At 36.4% G+C, this 11,742-nt stretch overlaps 1 protein-coding gene and 1 pseudogene across 2 annotated transcripts in view; both read right to left on the bottom strand.

Annotated features, from left to right (window-relative positions):
• LOC116089773 lies at window positions 1-3,855 on the bottom strand (annotated as a pseudogene). The gene has a single exon (XR_004118467.1). The product of XR_004118467.1 is annotated as a nucleophosmin pseudogene (transcript).
• A 1,432-nt stretch (window positions 3,856-5,287) lies between these two features.
• Window positions 5,288-11,742, bottom strand: part of Yme1l1 (YME1 like 1 ATPase) — a 38,779-nt gene continuing 32,324 nt past the window's right edge. Inside the window, exons 13-19 of the mRNA XM_031369183.1 lie at window positions 10,854-10,966; window positions 9,662-9,817; window positions 9,118-9,269; window positions 8,194-8,320; window positions 8,032-8,105; window positions 7,443-7,529; window positions 5,288-6,165 (exon numbers count right to left, since the gene is read on the bottom strand). Of these exons, the coding sequence (XP_031225043.1) occupies window positions 6,022-6,165; window positions 7,443-7,529; window positions 8,032-8,105; window positions 8,194-8,320; window positions 9,118-9,269; window positions 9,662-9,817; window positions 10,854-10,966 (853 nt within the window). The 3' untranslated portion in view covers window positions 5,288-6,021. The remainder of the gene's footprint in view (window positions 6,166-7,442; window positions 7,530-8,031; window positions 8,106-8,193; window positions 8,321-9,117; window positions 9,270-9,661; window positions 9,818-10,853; window positions 10,967-11,742) is intronic.

Below are 11,742 nucleotides of genomic sequence, written 5' to 3'. Positions count from 1 at the left end.
GGAAGTAAGGTGAATAAACCCTTTCCTCCCCAACTTGCTTCTTGGTCATGATGTTTGTGCAGGAATAGAAACCCTGACTAAGACAAAGGTGAAGTCCCATCCTTGAAAACTAAACGGGCATTTTAGACAATGCATTCTTGGCAATTGAACCTTGACAACACTTATCAAACACAGTAGGGAAAGTTCTCATTTTGCATTATAAAAAGGACAGCCAGATATCAACTATTACAGAAATGAAGACAGAATATTTCAAACTATTTAAACCGTTTTCTTTTTTAAATTGTTTTTTGTTTTATTATTTATTTATTATAAGTACACTGTAGCTGTCTTCAGACGCACCAGAAGGAGGTGTCAGATCTCATTGTGGGTGGTTGTGAGCCACCATGTGGTTGCTGGGATGTGAACTCATGACCTTTGGAAGAGCAATCAGTGCTCTTACCCACTGAGCCATCTCACCAGCCCCCTTAAACCATTTTCTTAAAGAGACTTCCTCTACTGCCAGATATCTTGAATAGCCTCCTGGTTATTCATCTGGAAACAATTCTTCACATAATAATGAACTTGGCTTCTACTTTGGGAAGAGAACTACCTTTCTCTATATTTGCTTGCACTTTGGTGTTTTAGTTTTTTCCTGTTTTTTGAAGCACTCTTGACCCTTTGATCTTGGTGTTGATGGTTTTAAGTCTTTTCCATTTTGGTTTGATTTTTCTGCATTTTGGGCTGCATTTATCTTCTTCACAGGAACCTTTTCTTCAGGTACCTCTTCATCAAAATCTTCTTCTCCTTCCTCCTCCTCCACCTCCTCCTCATCATCAAGTTTTACTTTTTTCTGTGGAACCTTGTTACCACCTTCAGGAGCAGACCACTTTCCAGACTGAGTTTTATACCCTCCTCACCTTCATCTTGACTCTGCATCTTCCTCTACAGCTACTAGGTGCTGTATACTAATGTGCACCCTGAACCACACTTCAACCTTAAAACCACAGGTGGTGTAATTTCGAAGCGCCCAAGGGAAACTGTTGGTTGTACAGACATTTTCAAAGTTGCCAGTGTTATTTTAACTGGACTGACTTCAAAATTCATTGCTCCTGGCTCTACAATGTGTAATTCATCTTCTGTGCCTGCCCCTAAACTGACCGTTCTTAATGATTAACTGGTGCTCATTTTCATCATCATCCACTTTAAAGTGATAGTCTTTGTCAGCCTTTCGTTCACAACCAAAATAGTACTAAGAGAGCTCATGTGCACGACCATCAAGTCTTCCATGAGGTGGAGGTGCGCACTTCGATGTGGGAGAAACCCGAAGGAAAACAACTACCTGGGGTTCCACAGACAGACACACAGGACGGAACCACGCCCACTTTTTAGTCTTTAATTTGGCTTGCTGTATACTTAGCAGTTTGGTTTCTACTGCGGTGATAAAATTCATGAAAAAGAGCAACCTGAGAAGGTAAGGATTACAACCCATCACTAAGGAAAGTCAAGGCAGGAACTAAGATGACAACTTTGATAAGAAAAAAATCATCCTGTTTCTTACACCCAATCTGTAGTTGTCACAATCCCCTTAGAGTTATTGTAATTATTTTCCTACAATAACATCTACAATAGTAGAGCTCAAACTGTGAATCACAATACCTTTGGGGATCAATGACCCTTTCACAGGGCGACCTAAGACTATCAGAAAACACATTTACAATTCATAACAGTAGTAAAATTAGTTATAAAGTAGCAACAAAAATAATTTTATCATTGGGGTCATGAGGCTTAAAGTATTACAAAGGTGAAACCCACTGCTCTGTCCTAAAAGTATGGATTTAAATACAACCATCATAGTGCTCTAAACTTAATTTTATCAGACTTTGCCATATACTCTTAGCAAGTTCCTTTTTGTTTGAACAACTCCTTTTTGCACTTTTTTCAACAAGTCTGAAGGTGCTGCCTTCTCATGGCTTTTGTCTGAGGCTGCTTTATTTCTGAAGGTCAGCTTTGTCGAATGCAATGTTCTTGGCAGGCACTGTTTTACTTAGCACTTTGAATACTATTTTCTTAGTCTGCCTAGATTCTGCTATCTGCAGAATATAAAAAATATTCACGTGAACTGCTTTTCTCTTAAAAAAGACAAAAGTCTTTCACCTTCATTTCACTGTATAAGCAGGCAACTCTGTAAAATACCTTTTATATCTTTCTACAGGTTGGAAAGTGGTTTTTTGGGTTTTTGTTGTTTTTTTGCTATTGCCTCTTCAAATAAAATTCCTAACCCATTTTTTCTATGCCCAACTCAACAGCTCTGTACATTCCCTTTCTGTTGTATACCAAATCCTGTTTTCATTTTCTTCTGATTGTACATTTTTCATTTATATTTAATTATTTGTTTATGTGTGGGCACCATTAGAGGCAAATGGAAAACTTCAAGTTGTCTTAGCTTTTCTGTTGGTGTCATAAAACACTAACCAAAACCAACTTGGAGAGGAAAAGATTTGGCTCATCCATCACAATCACAGCCAAGGAGGGAAGTCAGGGCAGAAACCTAGAAGAGAACTGTACCACAAGCCTCCTTTCCAAGTTCAAATCCAGGACCCTTCCCTGTGCCTCATGGCTCCACCTGCAGAGGTGTCACCACCTGCAATGGGCTGGGTTCTCCCACATGGATCACAAATCACTAAGATTCCAGACTTGCCTTAGGTCAATCAGGTGGAGACATTTTCATTAACTGAGGTCCCTCTTTCCAGTTGACTCTAGTTTGTGTCAAGTTGATAAAACAAACCCCTACAACGACAGTTGTAGGGTGTACCGTGTGTATGGCTTAGGTCATCAGTCCCAGCAGCAAATGCTTGACACTTGAGTCCGTTCACTGGCTCTTGATTTTTTCATCTTCAAATGTTAGGGGCTTTTTTGTTGCTGTGTTATTAGTTAATAAAAGTTTTCACAATTTTGTTGTTACTGCTCTATACCACCACTTCACACTTCACTCACAGCATATATAAACTCCTAAGATTAAAAAAAAAACAAAAAACTTCAATCTACTAAATTGCTCTAATTTCAAAATTACTTCCTTGAGGTTTAGATTTTCAAAAGGTGTGCTGTGTATTCTTTGCCACTGACAGTTAAAATTTCTCCTTTCTTCAGGATTATCTTGACTTGTATCTTGATTTTCTATTTTTCTAATTGTTTTGGTCCTGATAGTTAAAATCTACTGCCTGCTCACTGAAGCTGTGCTGAGTCCAACCTCTGTAAGCTGACTTTGGAAAATGGCATTCCATAGTAAGATCCTCAGGTATTCTGTTAAAGTCCTTAAGCTCACGATCACTGGAGCTGCAGAAGTACTCTAAACCCAGAACTACCGTGGCTGTATGTGGCAATTAGAGGGAACAAAATCAAGACTGCTGAGGGCTGAGGCATACCTGTTGCTATAGGTTACTCTGAGCCAATGGCCATTACAGTAGGCCACCATCTCACTATCTCACAGGAGAGTGGACATGAGGATCTGTGCAAGCCCAGTACTAGATTCTGAAACCATATTCTGTACTTTCTTCCCTTTTCCCCACATATCTTCTTCATGCTCTGCTGGTTGAGATGTAGACATGTATAACCTAAGTAATGTCATTTCTATCATACCCAACTTACAATGATGCTGCAACCAGGCTTGCTTGATAAAAGTCAAGGTATTTTCACATATAATGAATTATTTAACTGTGTGTTCGTACTAGGAGATAGAAACTGGAGAGCCCAATTTGCATGATTCAATTCAGGCATTTGGATGGCTTTGAATATGAACTCAAAAAAGCTTAAAACTCTTTTCTAAATTCATTCTCCTTAAAATGCTTCAGTTGGAATGTGATTAAATATATCAGGATAAATTAATTCACTTTTATTTGAAAAAGTCAACTACAAACCTCAACGAAACCAATACAACCAACTATTCCAGGACTCCAGGAATTAACAAGAGACCTACAAAAAGTATGACTTGTTTCTTCATGAAGACCAGTAAATTTAACCCAGAACATGATTCTGTGGTGGTCCTGTCAACTCAAGACAGCTCCTAGTCCACATGTTCAAACCAGGGTGAAGGAAGAAAGACCCTACAAATAAGATTTATGTGCCAAGAATGATGCACCCAGGAGGCTCAGGTGGAGGCTAGCCTAGGCTACACACAGAACATTCTGGAAAAGACCCCAAACAAAACAACAAAATCCCACCCCAAGAAAAATATAAAAAAGGCTTATTCTCATTTCACACGAGAACTCAGCTGATCTGGTATACTACTGACTAAAACTATGATCTCAATGATAAGCAGCTCACTAGCCTAAAACAGTTGGCTACTTTGCAAGATACAAATAAGTGTGATATTTCTGTGATGTGAGAAACCCAGAGGAAGTTGATAATGACTTCATGAAATATCCTAGGTTTACCAGACATAGAGAGCAGAAAATTCTCCAGCTAATTATATCCACACTCGGTTACCAAAGTCTTTGCATACATACAAAGTAGAAGCAATAAAACCAACTAAAATTCAAAAGCCACAGTAAACTTGATATATAATTTACTGAGACTGGAATTTTAAGGAATTCAACTTGGATGTTCACAGTGAAAGACCACTTCCATGTTGACTAGTGATGGAACTGAAACTTCATATAATACAAGATACAAAACGGTGCAGTCACTTTGAATTTTGAAGGCTTGAAAAAAATTGTCCTAAAACCTAGTTGTGGTAATAATTATACAATAAAAAAGGGGGAGCCTTTGGTATATATATTTAGGATAAGCTTTATAACATGGAAATTATAATTCTATGTGACTGTAAAAATGTTAGAAGTCAGGTTAGATAAAACACTGATGTTTTCCATATGTGTATGCATGAATATGTAGAGAATGAGGGGAAAAGAGAAAGAATAAACACATTAACATGAGTGACAATGGAGACAGCAATAAGCAAGTAAGTGAAAATTAAAACTAGTCAGTCTAAATCAATATAACAGAGCTCTATCAACATTTTCACTTGGAAATTGTATCAAAACTTTAACATTATTTTAAAAAGGTCAAAAATATCATATAACAAGATCCCTTAAATTATACTTATCCTTTTTAATAAGGACCATATACATCCTCAATAAGAAAACTGAATGTAATTTTAATGGTTCCTTCAAGAATGTACCTTGGTTGTAACACCAATACAATGCACTCACACTATGGTCTACTGATTTGAATATGAAACCCTGTAATGTGCAGATGGCACAAGCCTTCCAATTCTGACAAGGTGAACGTAAAAGATCACTTTTGAAAGGAATTGAGTTTTTTGTTTCATTTTGATTTTGAGATTAAATGTAATTATACAGATATTCCGAATATAATTTGTTACTTGTTTACTTCATAAAATACTGTTGTTCTGAAACAAATTTTGTCAGTGAGATATTAATATCTGAAAAATGAGCATACATGCTGCATTTTTATACCATTACAATCATTTAAATTCTGAGTATATCTTTATATTTACAATTCAAATAACTTCTTTTAAAGGCCATTTTACATGGTCAATCAAGAACATACATCTTAATGTACATCTTAATGGCACTTATACTGATGTAAATAGAAATGATTTATCCACAGCATTTATTTTACCCACAGAGAAATGTTACTATTAGGAGATGATAGCTTTTCAAATTTAGCTTCCCCCCCCAAAAAAATAATAATACTTACCAATAGATTAAAGGCACAATTTTTACTCACTTGGAGTAATCAACCACAAAATGATTGCTTACTTTCAACATGATTGATTGACATTTTTTAATCTGTCTTTAATCCTGACAGCTCTTTATTTATCTTTTCGTGTATTTGCTAGGGGTTACTAATCTCCAGTGGTATCATCACAGGAATAACCAAAATCAGATAATGGGTAGAAGTCTGACAAGTGTTTCACATCCTTGAATTATATACCAAGTCAGGAGTGGGGGTTGGAAATGTTGCAAAGGAGACTGCAGGACTAAGTATATTCTTGTGATAAAACCAGCAATATCAACAGAGTTATCATCTCACTTCCAATTTCTTCCCCTCAAGAACAATTTGAATCTCTTTGGCATCCAAAGTCTCATAGGTCAGCAACGCTTCTGCCAGGTTCTTATGTTCTTTTGCATGTGTTTTCAAGATATGTTTTGCTCGTTCATATGACTCCTGAAAGAGAAAAACAAGTCATACAAGAAAGTGTAGAGATGCAAAAACCATAGATAAAAAAATATAAAAAGTAATGTGGCTTAAAAATATCTGTTGATTTATACTTAAAAAAGCATTTAAAAGTTTTGTTTAAAGTGCAAATTATTTGTACATAATATAAACAGTATATGCAATGTACTACAACATAAGAATTCAGAAAATGTTTCAAAAGAGCCTCTGCCTTTCCAAAATGTTCATTTTGTCAGTTTTAACTATTAAGACACTTCTTTCTTTGCCCCGCGAAGCAGTTAATTCAAGCCTGGCTGTGTCCTTGGAAGTCTGCTTTCCTAAAGTCCTTACTCTCATGCTAGATGCTTCCCTGTTCCCACTACCATTTCTCCATCATCAGTAGCCTACCTCTTGCAGAAAACACTACTCCCAAGGAGTAAACAATCTGAATACTGTTACCAAAGCCCCTTCATGCCATCTAATTAATACTGATTACATTCCTCATTCAATAGGCACTGCACCTCAGTGACATCCTTGCTTCATTCCAAGAGCTACCTTAAAGGATGAGCAACTTCAGTATCTGAGAGTATGTAAGCAATCTTTCTAGTAAGCTCCAGACCAACAGACCTATTTCTAACTTAAATCTTCATTATGGTGTCCAAACTAAGTAACTTCTCATTAAGAAAAAAAACAGTCTACCTACACCAACAGTTTACATCCCAGTTGGTCTCCATGTTCTTCAGTTAATGGCACAAACAATATCGTTCCCAGAGGCAGAAATCTGAAAAGTGGTTCCAGCTGCTCTCTTATCTTATAACTTATACCTAATGTTTTAAGTCTACATTTTTTTTTAAGATAATTTCAAATGTACTGTAAAGGCAAAGGTGACCCTGAACTTTTCAATCCTCCTGCTTCTACCTTCCAAGTGCTAAGATTACGTGCTCATAGGCCTAGTTTTTGTGGTGCTGGGAATTGAACCTTGTGCTTCATACATGCTAGGCACCACTAGCAACTGAACCACATCCTAAATCTTCATCAATATCTCTTGAGCACAATCAGTATGTCTTCGCCTGTTGCATTTTGCAGGGTGAGATTTAAAAACCTTAGCTATCATTACTCGTTTTGTTTGCAGTGCTAGGGATTAAACCCCAAGGCATTTCATAAGCTAGACCAGAACGCTCTACTAGTGAACTATATCTCCCTTATTATCATTTTTAAAAATACTTAGGCACATTTTGTATTAAAAAATAAAAGTTTAAAAAAAAAAATCAAGCTCAGAAAAATATTACCCGTAGAAGAATTCTTATTTCTTGTTCAATGGCTGATTGAGTTTCAGGACTTAGCTTTCCTGTATCACTGTAGGTCATAACTCCAAGCTAATATCAAAAAGGATGAATTGAACAAATTACTATCAAGAAATGGAGCATAGTAAGTACCAGCCCATATATAAACAAATATTATATGTGGCAGTGTGAGAAAAAAATGCAACATAAAATGTTGAGTGCAATGAAGTATCATTCTTTGGAAACCATAAAGACAAACCAAAGTAGCAAATGTGAAAAGGATATAAAAGTTTAAGTCCTTTTAAGTGCATTCTCAAAAAACCCTGGCAGCTCTTCCATGTGCCCCATGGACTGCAATGATAAAGTAGGAATGTGAAATACTGAAAATGTAAAATAAGAAGTTTAGAAAGATGAGCTAAATAATGTATTTTATACTTCCTTATTAGTTCATGATGTTTAAGGAGAAAAAAAAAACTATTACTAGTCAGAGCAGTGCTAAGAATAAGTCACAAATAACAAATTAGGAAATCAGACAAGAAAAGGAATGTTATCAATTCATAAATCTATCAAAGGACCACATGGTAAATCCAACTACCTTTTCACTCATTCCAAATTTGGTAACCATCCTCTTAGCAATTTTTGTTGCATTATCAAAATCACTAGAAGCACCTAGATTAAAAAAAAAACAAACACAGTTTGAAATATCGTTAAAAGAATGAACATAAATTTGAAGAAAATACTCTTATCAAAAACCAACCAGTTGTAATATGATCAGTTCCAAATATGAGTTCCTCTGCCACTCTTCCTCCCATACTAACATCCATCTGTGCAAGCAGCTGGGCTCTAGTTTCATTCCATCTGTCATTCTCAGGCAACAGTGATACCTATACAATTTAATAATAATGGAAAGGCATTCAGACCCACTTCTGAAATACATTCATGACCAATATTATTCAATTTTCCCCCCAGACAGTATGATAATGCTGAAAGCCAAGAGATTCAAAAGACATGGTCAGCAAGTAACTCAATGACAAAACCAACATGAAAAACAAAAGGCACATAATGCTGCAAGAGGACTTTTTCCTAGCTGCACAAAAATATATAAGATTCAAGACTGAAACATGTACTAACAAGTATCTGGGAACAACTATGCAACCAGCCACTATGACATATAATGTGACTTTACGTGTAGTAGCTTATAGTCAATAGTGACTCTTCCATTACATCTCAGTTGTTACACTTGAAATACATTGTGAAACTACTTTGTTAGAAAATTATAGGACATGGATCTTAAAAACTGAAATAGTGTTCACTAAATCAAAAGGGATAAAAATCATTAGGAATTTGCAATCTCTTATATATGCTTCTAGAAAGCTGTATTTGAAAGTGAATTTTAAAAGAAGAAAAGGAGGTATATTAAAGCAAGGTGGCTCAAATATGTGTTCTCAGGATTTGTGAAGGCAAGGCAGGAGGGTGATAAGTTCTAGGCTACATGGAGAGTTCTAGGCCAATCTGAGCTACAAAATGAGAAGAGAAACCCTGTCTCAAAGAAAACAAGTAAACAAAAACAAACAGATACATAGTTTAGTTGATTCATGAGAGCTTGATTCATATGTATAAGTCTCTGAGTTCCAAGCACAGCAATAGGAGAAGGGGTGAGGAAGGGCTATAAGAAACTTACATGTCCAAGTGTTGGCCCTCGAGGCATGATTGTAGCTTTATTGATTGGCATTGCATCCTTTGTGTAATATGCAATAATAGCATGACCAGATTCATGATAGGCTGTTATAGTTTTGTTTTTGTTATCAATTTCCACACTTCTTCTTTCTGGTCCTAAGATAAGCAACATATAGGACAGTATATTTTAACTGCTGTGTATGGTAGCCTATAATCCCATCACTCCAGAGGCAAGAGAAGAGTATCAGGTTAGCCCATGAGTCTCTGTGGTAAGAGGAAAGCCAACAGACAAACTACACACAGACACACAAACACACAGACACACACACACAGAGACAGAGACAGAGAAAGAGAGAGAGCACACTCCTTATGGAGGATGGAGGCATGGTGGTTAGAAGGCTAAGGCAGGATGACTAGCTGAAGTTCCCAGCCAGTCTGAAGTGAGGGCCAGCTGAACAGCTTGGATTATAGAATGAAAGTCAGTCTCAAAAATAAAAAGGTAAGGCAGAGTAAAAACAAAGAAAAAGATGTGAAGAAGGAAGGCATACCCATTAGAATTTTATCCTTGGAAAACTCTAGTTCCTTCATGGTAACCATTTCTTTTCCATCAACTGCTGCCTTTAATGCAGCTTGGTTCACAAGATTCTCCAGCTCTGCTCCAGAAAACCCAACAGTCCCTCGAGCTATGATTTCTGGATCAACAGCTATAGAGAAAGAGAACATAATAAATCTCCATCACTAAATATAAGCTCTTCCCATTCAACTCACATTTTGAAGGCAGAAAGAACACAATTGCTCTGAATTACAACTTAAAACACATCTTAAAACTAAAACTCAGTAAAACTTTAAAAAAATGCCATTTTAAGTTAATGTTATTAATTACTATTAGTAATAATTATTAATAAATTATTATGTCAATAATAAAACTTCCAGAAAAGTTCTAAGTTTTACTAGCTTTCTGAAAACAAAACAAAAAGCAGTTACTGAAGTAGAATTAGAAAGTTGAAATATAGCCAATGCCAGGCCTGGAGAGATGGCCCAGCAGTTTAGAGTACCAACTGCTCTAGCAGAGGACCCAGGTTCAGTTCTCAGCATCCACAGGGCAGCTGCTCTTCTGGCCTCTATTGGTACTGCATACATATGGTATAAATAAATACATGCAGACAAAACAGTTATATGCATAAAAGATAAAAATAAACATATCTGACATACACTCTACATTATATCAAGCCTGGCCACAAATGAAAAAGCAAGCCCACAGTCCAAATTCTTTTCTCTAAAATTTTACCTTGAAATATCTTGGTCCTCCTTGTGATGGGAGATATCCTTGAAAACCCTGCAACTTATACTACAGATCCTTGTCTTCAAGCAGTCCATATTTCTATATGCCTTTGTTTCATATTTTGTTTTCTTCCTAAATGGAGCCTATTTTTTGTATTTTATATTTTGATTTAAAATCTATACATACATTTTCATATATACATGCATTTAAAACACACACACATATGCATGTCTATAAACCCCAAACCAAATTTCCTTTGAAATCAGGATACAAGAATAAATCCTGAATATATAAATACAAACTGAAGAACACACATATAAATGGGTATAAAGAGGAGTAAAAAATTAACTGGTCTGAGATATAAAGGACCATAAAAGTCCAAATAAGGACCAAACAGAATGGTTAGGTATTTCCATTTTCCTGAAATAACAGTATTTGAATTAAGAAATTGGACTCACATTTATCAAACTTTATCTTATTGAGATACCATTTCAAAATTTCAGTTCGTCCCTTCACATCTGGCCTTGGAACTGTAACTTGCATATCAAAACGACCAGGACGTATTAAGGCACTGAGGGAAAAATAAAAAGGATATATATATAAGTTAATAAGCCGAAGATGCTAGCACACATTCAACACGTGATGGGAAAACAATGACAACCAAAGATAAGAAATTCTGAATATAAATGTTCAGACAGTTCCCTCAGAAGCTCAGAAGCCATGTCAAGGCTCACAGGAACTGCACACTCATAGCCACAGAACTCAAGAAGCTAAGGAGGCCCAGGACTCTATAGTCTAAGTCTAACCTGGTATGAAATAACAATGAACAGAAGGGAGGAGGAAGGTTCACGTGGATATTAAGTGTTCCACTAACGAAGCATCCTCTCTCTTCTCCCTCCCTATTTAGAGACCCTTCAAATCACGCACTGCCTACTATGTTCTTCTCTACTGCAGCTGTAGCTCTCTCCAATGGTCCTTTTTCACTTTCCTAGCTTGTGCAGCTATTCCAGGCTAGGTATTCACATCTGAAGACTTGCAACTGGATGCATGGTTTCTATATCAGTCTATCATAAAAAAAATTTTTTTTTGACTAATGATATATAAGTCTTTTTTAGATAAGGTTTCTATATAGTCCTGATAGTTCTTGAACTCAGTATGTTGCCCAGGCTGGCCTCAAACTCACAGAGATCTGCCTGTCTCTTTCTTCCAAATGCTGACATAAAGGGGTGTGGGACAATGCCAAGCATATTTTAACTGTCTACCTAAACATATCTATAATATGTGTAGGTCAGTGTGTGTGTGTGTGTGTGTGTCCCTTCTGGGTTGGTGATACTTCCCCAAAGAACC

Source organism: Mastomys coucha, unplaced genomic scaffold (assembly GCF_008632895.1).
Source record: "Mastomys coucha isolate ucsf_1 unplaced genomic scaffold, UCSF_Mcou_1 pScaffold15, whole genome shotgun sequence".
Classification (NCBI taxonomy): Eukaryota; Metazoa; Chordata; class Mammalia; order Rodentia; family Muridae; genus Mastomys; species Mastomys coucha.
This window is presented reverse-complemented; position numbering and strand designations above follow the sequence as displayed.